Here is a 14,343-nt window from a genome sequence, read left to right on the forward strand (position 1 = left end):
ATTAAGATTTATATAATTTGCACACAACAACAGGATAGAAATTCTATTCAGGTTCCCATAGACTATAAACCAGGAGATACTGGAACATATCCAAAGACATGTTGGGTGTAAAATTTTATGCTCTGAAGGTATTGAATCATACAGAGTCTGTTTTCTTATCACTGTGGCATTATGTTAGAAATCAATATCAGAAGATATTTGAAAATAATGCTCATATTCTCAAGTGCAGTGTGACATTTACCAAAAGAAATATTGAATTTAGCCATTGACAGGGCTTTCCTCTTTTGATATGGTGAGGAAAAAAGCAAAAACAGGAGAAGTGGGTGTGGTTTAGGTTTTTTAAAAATCAGTTTAAGTTAGAAAGTTACACATTAACAGTACTAATAATGAAGATCCCTGTTTAAAATTCTTAATTCCATGGTGGTAAGATACATTTATGACCTTGTTTCATCAACACCTACTGAATATTACCAACTACCCATTTAGCAAAAGGGCAGTGTGGAATAAATGCAAAAATAATGTTTAGTTCAATAATTTCGATAATAGACACTTTTTTGTTTTTAATAAATTACTGTGGAATTAGTGTTAGCTTTTATAATCTTCGTCTTATTAAAGTATAATATATATAGTATAAGATAAAATAATTTGCAGAATTTTTAAGTTGTATTTGATGAGTTTTTACTAAGTGAATGAGTGTCTACAGAGTGATCACGTGTAACCTTTACTTAGATTAAGATGCACAAGAGTACCAGCACACTAGAAACATCTTTCACAGCCTCTGTGGGTCATATCATTAGAGTAAATTTGTCTTGTTTTTTTCAGATAACAAAGCTTTATTCGTCATCTCCATGTCTGATAATGGAGCCCAAATTTATGAACTGGTGGCACAGACAGTTTCTGAAAAGACTGTGTATGTACTGGACATAGCTACCTTGCTCTATTGTGTCTTATTATTCTGAATATAATATTCCACAATCTTAACCTTGCTTTTGTAATAGGACTTTGAAAACCAAAAACTGTATGGAAACAGATACTTCCTCTGTATTCTTTGAGAGGTGTTCTTTTAAGAACTTGTTCTTTTAGACAGCTGTCTCTTACTTGGGCTTCCCAGGTGGCTCTAGTGGTAAAGAACCCACTTGCCAGTGCAGGAGTTGTAAGAGATAAAGGTTTGATCCCTGAGTCAGGAAGATCCCCTGGAGAAGGGCATGGCAGCCCACTCCAATATTCTTGTCTCTTACTTTGAAAAGTATCTTTGCTAAAGAAAAAATTCTACAAGTGTCAAGTGAAGTTTTTTTAATGGGTAGTGTATCCATAATGTTGTTAGGTTTTTCTTTAAAGTATAGAGTTTTTATAATCTCTGCTTAATAGTATGTCTCCAAAATAAAGATAACCTCTGGCAGAAATAGGGTTTTTTGTTGGTTGGTTTGGTTTGGTTTCTGGTATAGTTCGTTGTTTTTACTTCTGCTGTCTGAGTATGTTTAAAATGTGTTTCATTTTCTTTGCCCTTCTGAATGTGTTTTGTGCTGTTTCCAAACGTGCAGCTGGCAGGACCTAATATGTCGGATGGCCGCATCCGTGAAGGAGCAGTCCACAAAGCCAATCCCACTGCCCCAGCCACCACCGTGCGAGTGAGTGTGCCTCTGCTCCTGAGTGGCATCAGAAAAATGATGGATGATTCTTAACATTTTGTTGCAGTGATCTTTAGGCACCTTGTGAGGCTAAAAGGTTATTTATTTATTTTTTCTTCTGCAGAGGAGACAACGATGAAGAAGAACCTCCAAAATTAAAAGTGGAACATCATGACATTTCAGTCACTGGTCTGCAGAGTCCAGGTAAACTGTTTGTCAGAGTTAACCTGGAAGAAAGTAGTCTACATGCTAGTTAATAAAATGTGAAGAGACTCTTAACTGCTTTGGTTTATGCAGGTTCTGGCATCTGCCATTCACTTTAACAGACTTTGCTCATGCGCCTTCTGTGTCATCATAATGCCACACTAAGTGCATGCATTTTACTTCGTGGACAGTCTCTGTAGCTCATGTGGTAATTTTTTTCCAAATATTTTTCTGGGTGCTTCACATTAAAAGTTTTGCTAAGATGTATTCTACTTTCTCTATTCCATTGAACAGACAGAGATTTGGGATTAGAGTCTCCTTTAATGTCATCAAAACCTCAGTCTCATTCGCTGGGTACCTCTGGGAAGTCGGAAGTAGATGACCTCTTTGTGGCTGAGAGACAGTTTGCAAAGGAGCAGCATGCAGACGGGACACTAAAGGAAGTCGGAGTGAATTATCAAATCTCAATCCCAGATCCACACTTGCCTGGCTCGGAAGAACGGTGGGCGCTGGATGCACTAAGGAATTGTAAGTTCTATTCATACGTTAACACAGATATACTTATTAAGCACGAGAGTTCTATAATGTACTATGCAACCATTTAGGGAGAGTCAAGAAAGTATAAACTATGAATTTTCCCTTCAAGAATTTTACGATCTAGTTTGGAAGATGACAGAAAACTTTCCCCTACCTTCTTAAGTTTTATAGGTATGTCAAAATTGATCTGGTTTGCGTGACCAGAGAAGGGAAGCATTAGAAAACAAGAGAGCTGTGATTACTTTCCTAAAGAATGGGTAAGACTCAAAATAGGTATTTATTAACAGGAGAATAAACAGAAGTCATTCAGATAAGAAGAATGGTAGGACCAACAGCAAAAAGGCTAAACCTCTGGGGGTTCAGAGAGAAGTGAGTAGGGCAGCTGGCCTGTGTGGGAGACCACACAAGCTAAGGGAGTTGTGGGGCAGGGTTAGAAAGCTGGAGGACGCTTTGTGGAGCCCCGCTGTTGTGGACCCTGAAGACTAGATTGAAGGGTGGCACCCCACGGAGTTTTGAGGACTATTTCAAGCTACAGATATTCTTCTGTTTTTCTTGTGGATACTGTAATATTCTTCACCGCAGTCCATTCTTCACACACACACACACACACAGATGCACAACTGGGTGGTCCTTGCCACTCTGTTAGCTATCTGCCCCCCTTTCCAGCCTGGTTGAGAACCACTGGTGTAGACAGGAGTGCATCACATGTCTCAGGTGTACTGGAGGAAGGGAAAAAGGCTGGCTGCAGAGAAAGAACCATTTGAAGTTTTTAAGCTGGAGTGTATGTATTAGTAATGAGAAAGAATACTCTGGCTGAGAGCTGCAGAAGGATTTGAATGGAAAGAGGATTATTGTGGTCTGGGCTTGAGGCTAAATGGGTTTGGACTAGAATGGTGGAATGGTGTTAGAGAAATAAAATTGAAGTGAGGAACCAACAAATACGTAAAACAATTGACTTCTTTGGATGTGAAGACAAGGGACGGGGAATATTTAGAGATAATTTCAGTTTTCTTATCAGAAATAAAAATTAGAAAGGACTGCCACTGCCCACTGCTACACTTTCTTTTCTCCTCCTTTCCTTTGCCATAGATTGTGGGCTCAATTTTAAAACATATTGAGATGTAGGTAATGAATGGCAAGCCGTTTAAGAGGAAGGATGAGCAGGAGGTTGGAATTTTAAGACTGGAACTTTGGAGAAAGTTAGGGAGAATGCTGGCTCTGAGTATCAAAGCCATATGAATTCATAGCATCTCTCAGTGAGTAACTGCAGAACAGAGAGACAGAGGGTCAAAGACCCAAACCCATGTGGAGACTTTATTTAAAGGGAAGACAGAAATTAAGGTAGTTGAAAGTAGGGAATTGGTCAAGTCATTTAAGACTTACTTTATTCTAGACTCATTGAGTTAACAGTGGTAATGATTTCTGATGGTTTCACTAACATTGTTCCACTGACCCTCTCATTGAGTGGCCTCACAGCATACACTGGCCCATTTAAAATTAAATTGGTTCTGTTTTCAGCAACCTAAGGAAGCTGTGTTACTTAGTGAGGTCATTTTTAAAAACTAATAAATATTTCCTTATCCTTTGAAATTATGCATGGTACCAAACATTGGAATTAAATTTACAGGCCAGCTTTTTTTTCTTTGTCACCATTTAAGGAGATTCTTTGGGTTATTATAGATGATAAAATTAATGTTCTAATAAAATTAGAAAAAGTAATGCCTATGTAGATAGTGTCTGTTTCTGGAAAAAGCAGAACTTTCAAATTCTTTTGTTCAGATTAATACAGCTTTTCTACATCCTTTTAAGAAGTACCTTGGGGGTATTATTCCAGTTATATAGAAGAAGAAGTGGAGGCAGGCATGGTATTGATTATTTAACAGTTTTAAATAGGAGAATAATAGGAAAATCTCCATTGAGAATTCTTCAAGTTTTTTTTTTTTTTGTCTAGTTTAATGTTAAATTTTCTCTAGATGGTGTTTTATTTCATTTTTCAAACCAAACAAAAAATGATTGTGTGAAATTAATGTTTTTTATTGTATGTTAGTAAAAAGGTACTGGCTTTAAGAGAGAAATTATAATTCCTCTAATTTAATTCTGTCTGTCTGAGGTTATGTGAATGCATGTGTTCTCCCCACTTCCTAAATCTTCTAGTGGGTTTGTTGAAGCAGCTGCTGGTACACCAGCTGGGCTTGACTGAGAAGAGCACTCAGGAAGACTGGCCACATTTTCCAAGATGCAGGACAGCCTCTCTGGGGGTGCAGGCAGACAGTGGAACCCAGAACCCTGAAAATATTAAGGCCTGTCATCCTGTTGAAGCACAGATGCCCTTTAGAACTGGAACTGGTGACATTTCAACTTGTTACAGTCCACGGACTTCAACTGAATCTTCTGCTCCACGGGATTCAGTAGTACTGGCATTCCAAGAGAGCCAGGCAAGTGACATTTTAATAATGGACCACATGATTATGACCCCAGAGATGCCTCCCTCAGAGCCAGAAGGGGGTCTTGATGAGAGTGGAGAGCACTTTTTTGATGCCCGTGAAGCACATAGTGATGATAATCCATCAGAAGGTGATGGAGCAGTTAAAAAGGAAGAGAAGGATGTTAATTTGCGCATCTCAGGCAAGTTCCTTTCACATTTAAACTTTGATTTCGATCGTCGTTATTTGTCCTGTGTGCTGAAATCGATGTTGCTTGGATATCCGTGTATGTGTTATTGTATGTGTTATCTCACGTGTGTGCCTGTGTGTCTGTGTATAGTGTCTGTTCTTTCATGCAGTAAATACTGTCTTGACTCTATGCTGGGCCCCATCCTAGGTCCTGGGAGATGGAACAGTGAATAAAACACAGAAAAATTCACTCTTCTCATGAAGCTTCACCACCGCTCGGGGAAAGAGTAACAATAAATAAGTTACCAAATAAACAGATGTCAGATAGTAAGGATGATACAGAAAAATAAGTCATACTGAGGGGCGCAGACAGTAAGGAGGAAGGACAGGGTGGTCAGGGAAGAAGGCCTCTCATGAGGTAGCACTTGAGCAGAGACCCAGGGGAAGGGGAGGAAGACGCTGTGTGGGTGTCCAGGAGTAGAGTGTTCCAACAGAGGAGGTGAGCACACAGTCTGCGAGGCCAGAGCAGGCGTTCTGTGGTTAAAGAGCACAGGCTGTGGGAGAAAGTGGTGAGAGATGAGGCCAGGTAGGTATTTGACAGGGAAAGTGGTCATAAGATCATATAGGGACTCAGTAGTTTTCAGCTTTTAACTTGTAAAACGCTAGCAAACATGAAGTTATTCCAGAATTACCAGGAATGTTTGCTAAGTGTACCTTTAATCTGAAGTAAGAAAATTCTGATGTCCTGAAAACATAACTTGGAAATTTGGGACTTAATGGCCTTTCCCCCTCTTTAATAGCTTTTAAGCTATTTCAGATATTAAAGAATCCTCTGGCAATGCAGGAGACCCCAGTTCGATTCCTGAGTCGGAAAGATCTGCTAGAGAAGAGATAGGCTACCCACTCCAGTATTCTTGGGCTTTCCTAGTGGCTCAGCTGGTAAAGAGTTTGCCTGCAATTCAGGCCACCTAGGTTTGATCCCTGGGTTTGGAAGACTCCCTGGAGAAGGAAAAGGCTACCCACTCCAGTATTCTGACCTGGAGAATTCTATGGACTGTATAGTTCATGGAGTTGCAATGAGTCAGACACGACTGAGCAACTTTAACTTTCACTTCAGTAGCTTTTAAAGGTGTCAGCACATCACCCCACATCTATTTTCCGATGTGTTGGAGGTGGTACTAACCTCTTCAACCTGTCCTGTCTCTGTCCGTAGGAACCTATCTGATCCTTGATGGCTATGACCCGGTGCAGGAGAGCTCCACAGACGACGAGGTTGCTTCCTCGTTCCCCCTTCAGCCCGGGGCAGGCATCCCCTCTCTGGACTCTGGACACCAGCAGCAGCCTTCTCCCCAGAATGCTCATTCTGATGGGGCTGTTTCACCGTTCAACCCAGAATTACTGGTCCAGCAGCGCTGGGGAGCTATGGAGGATTCCTGTTTTGAGATCCAGAGTCCCTCTGCTTGTGCTGATTCACAAAGCCAGATCATGGAGTACATTCGTAAAATAGAGGCTGACCTTGAACACTTAAAGGTACCTCGGACTTCATCCTTAGGAGTCGGATATAAGAAACACGTTTAACAGAGAGGAAGTGTAGAATGATCAACATGCTGATGTCAGTAACCTCGCTGAGGGTCTAGATTTGTGTGTTTTCTCTGACCATTGTCTGTGAGTAGACCTGGATGAAAAACTAAGGTCGGCATTGTTTTATCGGGTTACACATCACAAGAGCAGAAAAAGTTGTACTCTATAAACTGTGTGTGTGTATGGCTTTCAAAGTTTAAGGACCTAAATACATTTGGGATGATTGGCTGACCTCCATGAGAAAATGTGAGCAATAAGCTGAGATAGGTGGAGTTCGTGTAGTTAGGAATCTAGGCTGGGAAGTGCCTTAACTTGCCATCACCTATTAATTATCTGTGAATTGTAGGGTGATGTTGATAGTTTCCCAGATGCTGTGACAGAGAGAAATTGTCTCCAGTGGCTCCAGTGGTAATCTAAAGACCTGCCTATGAGTAGGGGTTCTGTAAATGGGCAATTGAAGATGTCACTGTGTGAGCCATCACTGCAGAACTGACCTGTGTGGTCATTTCTGACAACAGGACTCTGTAAGTTTGCCATCCGTAGGCACAGGTACCAGAGCCCAGATGTTTTGTCATGACATTACTTAGAGGTTTTGGGGGCAGAGTTCAAAGTGTTCTTAGTCTCTTAGCTAAAGATTGATCTCCCTTAGTTTTTCTTTCACCTTCATGTGATAGGTTTTCCTTTCTTTGTAGGATTACATATAGGGATGTCCTGTGGCTGGTAAGATTCTAAGAGGCCTTCGAGGGCACATTGGCTCTAACTTAGTTCATGCCACATATGGGATCGTTTTCAGGGTGACTCCAGGGCAGGAGGGAATAATCACCTCTAATAGTTGCCCTCTCCTCTACTTTCTTCTGCATGGGAACATTTTAAGTTATTCACTCAAGGGAGGAACAGGTAAAAGGAAATGAAATTTACTTCTTTTTTTTCCCTATTAACAAAAATTTTAATGATGTTAATGTTAAATTTGACAACTTAGACCTGTAATATACAAAAGCCTTCTTTCCTATTTTCAAAATAAAGTTTTTTTAAAATGATGTTTGAATGAAAAACCTGTGGGTTTTATTTTACAGAAGGTGGAGGAAAGTTACACCATTCTTTGCCAAAGGCTGGCTGGATCAGCCCTCACAGACAAGCACTCAGGTGTGTGAACGCTGTGGGTTTCTGACTCAAGAATCATCCTGCCTGAACAGTCCATTGAATGAAATGATTTATTAGTCTTTAAAGTGAAAACCTTGTGAGATTCTGTTTCATCTCTTAAAAAAAAAAAAAAGATACTTGTTTCCGAACATCATGCATTAAGCAGAGGCCACTGTCTGCTGACTCGGCTCTTCCTCTCAAAGAGGAGCTGCAGTTGTCAGTCCCCACGCCACTCGCGTTCTGTCGTCCTTCCCCTTTGCAAAAGCAAAAGGCAGAGCTGCAGTGAGGGGGTAAACCGAGGCTCCGTAGCGGTGGAGGCAGGCCCTCCTCGGGTCCTGCTGTGCTTTCCTGTCTCCCAGAGACCACAGATGGTTCCTGTGTTCAGTGCAGCAGTCTGTACTCATTTGCCTTCATTCTTTTGAATGAGACTATTCTGATCCAGAAACAAAGATGTTAACAAGGTCCACAGGTTTCAGATATATTCTCTGTGTTAATTTTATTTTTATTTATTTTTTTTAATTTATGTATGTATTTTTGGCTGCACTGGGTCTTCATTGCTGCGAGGGCTTTTTTGTAGTTGCGGCGAGCGGAGGCTACTCTCCGGTTGCAGTGCATGGGCTTCTCATTGTGGTGCCTTCTCTCGTTGCAGAGCATGGCCGCTAGGGTGTGTGGGCTCAGTAGATGCCGCTCGCGGGTCTAGAGCACAGGCTCAATAGCTGTGGTACACAGGCTTAGTTGCTCCTCAGCATGTGGGATCTTCCCAGATCAGGGATTGACCCCGAGTCTCCTGCATTGGCAGGCGATTTCTTTACCACTGAGCCACCAGGGAGGCCCTCTCTGAGTTAATTTGAACTCAGTCTTTCTCCTTAATTTGACCTCTACACCTCTTTGTTCTTCCCAGATAAAAGTTAGAGCCACGTGTCCTGGAAGTGACTGCAGGTTGTTGGATTTGAGCACCAGCCTTGTCTCACCATGTCCTGGCTCCAGTGTGGACGCTGAGAGAGAGTGTGACGTGTGACGGAGGATCTGCCTGCAAACACCCTGGGGGAGCCATGCCCTCCGGGCCCCAGAGCAGGACTGGGTCTTCACAGCCTGGCAGCTGCACAAGTCTGTCCGCGAGGGGACATCTGTCCTCTCGCCCTGCTCTTCTCACTCTCGGAAATCCATTTTGATTCAGAACAAAAACCAAATGTATAGAGCTTTGGGTGTAGAATATGAAATTTTACTTAGACTTAAGAGAAAGAGAAAATCAGATGTATTTATTTGACTTCATTCCGTATTTGAAAGCACATTTTAATTTTTATTTTGCCATGTTTTGTTTTAATTGAGTAGTGAGAGTTTTAGCCCTTTGTATTTAGTACACCCAAGGATTGACTGCTCCTGAAGCAAAGAGTTCAGGATGGGGTATCAGGAGGTGGCTGGAGAGGTGAAGAGGGGGAGGGAGTGGGCAGAGGAGGGAGGAGCATGAGGTCTCTACCGAATGATGTCCCGTGCCCTCTGCTGTCCCGGAGGCTGCTCGTCTGAGGGTCCCCTCAAAAGCGTACTCAAAAGTCCTCTGCTGCGACTCCTCCAAGCAGAGGACTTGAGCTTTGTGCTCCCAGGTGCGGGGCTTCCTCCCACCCGAGGCCAGCACCTCTTCTCTGTAGCTGGGATCTGCTCCCGATGAACAGGAATCCTCAATGTACTAAATAGCAGGCACTTGAAAATGGGTGTGTTTTCTTCTATCGTCTCCTTTTCTGTTGAGGGTTGGGATTTGGGAGGGAGAGGAAAGCAAATTTTATTTTCTTGACTATAAATTTGTTATCCTTGGTATTGTTTCATTTTTATAATTATACATTAGACCTTGGCACTTGTGTAAAATAATCCCTGCCAGCTGAGCAGGAAGCGAAAACAAGCAGAGATGCTTCAGGTGGTGGCAGGGGTGGGGGCTGCTGAGGAAGGGTGGGATGGGAGCGGGTGAGAGTGTGGGAAGGTTATGTAACTGAATCACTACTGAGTTGAACAATGGCTTTCATGAGCCACGGGTACTGCTGATTATAAGGCCAGTAAAATTTTAGTACCTGGAGGTTTGACTCTGATTTTTGCACTGATGGTGCCAAAGGGCTCTTAGAGTTTGAGAAGAGAGCCAAGGGTGGAGTGGAGAAGGATGCGGTGGAGAAGGCAGAGCTGCTCCAGCCAGCTCCAGAAGCACATCCTCTGACTTCACTGCTGGAGCTTTTTCCACACTGGTGCATGACTGACCTTAAAAATTGCAGACCAGAACATACACTGGATACTGCAGGCAAGGCGTTGGGAACTGCCTGCTCTAGAATGAATAGTAGCCCTGGCAGCACCCTCCAGAGGATACATGTTTCAGAACTGCAACTTGAGAACTCCCTTCAGTTCTGTTGGCTTTCTGTGGTTTTCTTTGTGCATCAGGTATATATTAATGTGTTTTGAAGTATTTTTGCCAATCAAAAATGAAATCATTTGTCAAATATTACAATTCTCTTAATACACAAGGAGTTGATCCACTGCTCATGTCTTTCAGTAGTACCCTCTGAACTCTGTGGGTAGTTAAGATGTAATTTTGCTCTCCCCTGCCATCCCCTCACCATCTGCCCCAAAATATATATATATATATACATTATATATATATAATATATATATAAAATTTCCCCCCATCATAAGTGGTAAGGATTCCCAACTGCGTTTATAAACACCACTACAACTTAGCAAAGCTCATCTATGTCCAGATTCTTGTTTCTGTCTTTCCAAAAGTGATCTGTGTTTTTAAATAGACCAACTTGGATCGTTGGACCTCATCTATAAATTAGAATTTTATTTTGATTTATAGCCCAAGTATAAATTAAAATGGGATTAAAAAATTTAGAAGCAGAATCTAATATATAAGTAAAGCTTGGGACTTGAACTTTCTGTATCTCTTAAGAGAAACAAGTAGAAACCAAATGGTTACATTGTGCTGCTGGAAATAATGTAGTCACTCCCAACTAAAAGGGGTACCTGTAGTTACTTGACACTAATACCATCAGTGGGCAGTTAATCAGAAGAAAGGTAAATACAAATAGAACTTTCATCTTAACTTCAGATAGTACAGGGTCATTGAATAATTCCCTAGCACTCATTTATTTAAGAAGATTTGTATGTTAGCAGAGTTTTAGTTTCTCTTCTGGTTCAGCCAACCCCTTGTCCTTAGCAACTGTTTGCTTTTCCTTTTCCTGAAGTTTAACCTCTCCTTGGAACAAAAACAGGGCTAACTGGAAAAATATTTTGACTGTTGCTCTAGTACCTCCAAATAAATTCGTATCTAGATCTTCAAATGAATCCCCCAAGTGAAATCTAATTCTGAAAAGATTCCACGATTTTGAGTTTTCTTTTTTATCTCACCAGCCTCATGTCTTCCTCCTCCTCCTCATCCTGGCCTCCCATGCTCTCCTTTTATTTTTATTTTTTCCCTTTTGTCCATTATAATCACATCCATCCTACTTTGATACTATACCTGCCTTTCAGGACAATGGAATTAGGTAATCTCTTTTTGGGTGAGACTGATGACCATCAAAGCCGTTTTCTCAAAGTTGGTGACTGAAGTTGGAATCAACTTCCATGTGGAAAGATCCAAGGGCGGTGGACAGAGCCACCTTCCCAGAGCAGGAGAGCTGGTTTTAGCTATCGTGACCTGCCGTGACCCTGTGCTCTTTCCCGTGGCCGTAAGGGATCCCTTGCTATTAAGTGGCAGATTACATTTGAGGTGTCTCTTTCCTTTTCAGAGAACAAAGTTCAGCAAGGCAAATCAATAAACCCCAAAGTGCTGTAATTTAAAATCATGATCACTGCCCTAGAAGTCATATATTTCGTGTACTTTAAAACCAGCTATGAATAACTTGGACTGCTTGGGTTATCTTTGGCTGTTAGGACGTGAACTGTAACTATTTATTATAATATGCTACAAAAAAGGTGCTTTTTTGCTTTCTTTTCCCTGAAACAACTTTGATCGACCGTTAGAAAGGATGAATCCCTCTCAAAAAATTTTTTTGTTAATTTGTCCTTGGAGGAGGGTGGAGAGCCAGTATGATAGTAAAGGAGAAAAGCCCACTGTTCCCTTATTTTTGAAGCTAAAGAAAACAATTATGCCTACTGTGAGTTGTCTTTTGCTCGCATACTTTTTTCTTTTTGATATCATTAAATTCAGTATATTATGTGGAGCTTCTGTATTTCAAACTGGAAGCAGTCTTCTTTGAAGGTGGTATATGATGTAATTTTGAGCTACAAGAGCTTTGGTCAGTCTTTCCTCCCCTATATATTACAGGGGGCAAGGTTCAGAACTGTGTTCAGAGGACCTCAAGATAGAAAATTAAGCAGGACCTTCCAGTCATCTTTCTGCTGGCTAACTTTTTATTCCCTAGAATTACAATTCCTCTTTTAAATCTTTTTTTTTTTCCTCTGACTCCTCCACCACTTTTCAAAGTGATCTGCATAATTATTCTTTCCTCAAGAAAAGAGTTCCTTTGCCTTGTTCTTCTCCACTGGTACTGATGGTTTTGAAAATAAACTGGTAGGAAAAAAAAGTGTACCTCCTAGAAGGAAGCCCTGCCCGCCATTTCCAGGTGCCAATGGCTAAGCAGGTGTGCCGCAAACATAACTGTAACTTGTGCACACTGTGGGTCACTCTTAATCAGCCTCTTCCTACTAGAGCATTTTATTTTCCTTGTTCACCATACAATCATGTACTACTCTTTAACAGAAATTACTTTTAAAGAAATCTGGAACTATCTTTAAAAAAAAAAAAACTTTATTAATAATCATGTATTTTTACTGATCACATTTTGAAATGCCTAAAAGACTTTATTGTTCTAATTATCCAGATGTACCTTTGTAAAATAGCTCTTTTATGAATTAGCTGATAAGGCTGTATGTTTCTGGAACAAAATATTGGTCATCTAAAAACTCTGTTTTCTGGGGTCTGGGAAAATAGAAGAATGAGAATTCAAATATTAAATATGCTTAAAGGAACCAAGTATGTGACTTTTTATTTACATTCCTGTTGATTTGTCTTATTCAAGTTATCTTAGAGAAGTTTTGACACCAAGGAGGCCATAATTAATCTCACTGGCGGTGACTGTCAGGCATCTTCTACTGGTCAGAGCATCTTTACTAGTGAGGCAGCCAGTTGACCTCTGTAACATGTAAACTTCCGTGGGGACACTCACAGCTGGAATTGCCCCAGCATCTGGGGCAGTGTTGTTTGGGTTTTTTTTTTTTAACAGTTTTAGTGGGATATAATTCATTTACTGTACAATTTACTCATTTAAAATGTACAATGATTTGGGGCCTATTACATTATTATTTTTTAATGGTAGTAAAATATATATAACATAAAAACTTTAAATGTACGTTAGTGGGGTAAATGGAGCAGCCTTTATGGCTTACTTAAAGGTAACTTTGGTTTAATGCTACCCTAAATGAAGTAAGACGTCTTTATTACCATTCTTATCCCCGGTGTTGGACTTCCTAAACTACCAACCATTTCTATGCTTTTATGGATCCCATTTCAACTCTTTCATTTCAAAACCTCAAGTTTTAGGCTTTGGGGTATGTTGGTTTCGACATAGAGGTGTAATTTGATTTATTCTTCATATATTTTAGTTTCCAGTTATTTAGCATGTGTTTGATAGATCTACTAAGCATAATAATAAAAAAAAATCAGTGGAGGTCTTGGTGGCCTAGTGGTTAGGATTCTGGCTTTCGCTGCAGTGGCCTGGGTTCTGGTTCAGTCCCTGGTTGGGAAACTGTGATTGTGCAAGTCGTGTGATGCCGCCAAAAAATAAATAAATAAAAATGCTTAGTGTTTTGTAGATCCTTTACTTAAACCTTAAAAAGTTAAGTCAGATGTACTTGCAGCAATTAACCTGTTTGTATAAGCTCTGCTTATAAACATAACTGATAGAAGAAATAAATACCCATACCTTCTTACAGAAATGGAGAAGGTCAAACTCTTGTCTTTGCATGTGAGCATTTACTTCCACCTTTTGACTGGTTCACCAAAGTTTTAATGCCAGCTTGAAAGATAAGAGGATCTGTCCTCTTAAAAAATTTACTTCTCAATTAAAACTTTATATCTTCCCACTATGACGAAAGTTGTGAAACATTACAGATAATTAGCTAGATGTAGGTGTTTTCCTTTTTTTTTCTGTAATGTCAAGTATAATTCTAGATGCTAATTAAAAACACTTCTTGATTTTAGCTGTCAGGGAATATGATTGTTTTGCCACCTATTATTACTAGTGAGACATCATCATTCCCTGGGCATCAGCCAAGGTCTTGGTTTGAAATTATTTAAGGTAGGTGTAGCTCTTTCTATTCCAATCTTTCCCCCCATTTGATTAGGGTGCTATTGGAACTATAAGTCTTCCTTTACAGAATTTTATTTTAGAGGATCCTTTTTTTTGTATATGTGACCACAGGGATGGGGCTTCCTGAATACATTCTGATCAATAACAATAATTAGGGTACATATTGGTGATCTTTTCTTCTCTCTGTATATTTTAAAATTTATTTTAATTGAAGGATAATTACAGTATTATGGTGGTTTTTACCACACATCAACATGAATCAGCCATAGGCATACATGTGTCCCTTCCATT

General features: G+C 40.3%; 1 protein-coding gene across 3 annotated transcripts in view; it reads left to right on the plus strand.

Annotated features, from left to right (window-relative positions):
• ARHGEF12 (Rho guanine nucleotide exchange factor 12) overlaps positions 1 to 12,712 on the plus strand; it is a 177,770-nt gene extending 165,058 nt beyond the window's left edge. For all 3 annotated transcript variants that reach the window (XM_061440602.1, XM_061440600.1, XM_061440601.1), the window contains 8 exons: positions 823 to 910; positions 1,542 to 1,628; positions 1,753 to 1,832; positions 2,127 to 2,360; positions 4,524 to 4,994; positions 6,195 to 6,511; positions 7,636 to 7,705; positions 8,604 to 12,712. In XM_061440602.1, the coding sequence (XP_061296586.1) occupies positions 823 to 910; positions 1,542 to 1,628; positions 1,753 to 1,832; positions 2,127 to 2,360; positions 4,524 to 4,994; positions 6,195 to 6,511; positions 7,636 to 7,705; positions 8,604 to 8,614 (1,358 nt within the window). In that variant the 3' untranslated portion in view covers positions 8,615 to 12,712. The remainder of the gene's footprint in view (positions 1 to 822; positions 911 to 1,541; positions 1,629 to 1,752; positions 1,833 to 2,126; positions 2,361 to 4,523; positions 4,995 to 6,194; positions 6,512 to 7,635; positions 7,706 to 8,603) is intronic.
• The last annotated feature ends 1,631 nt before the right edge of the window (positions 12,713 to 14,343 follow it).

The sequence above is a fragment of the Bos javanicus genome, chromosome 15, assembly GCF_032452875.1.
Source record: "Bos javanicus breed banteng chromosome 15, ARS-OSU_banteng_1.0, whole genome shotgun sequence".
In the NCBI taxonomy this organism is placed as follows: Eukaryota; Metazoa; Chordata; class Mammalia; order Artiodactyla; family Bovidae; genus Bos; species Bos javanicus.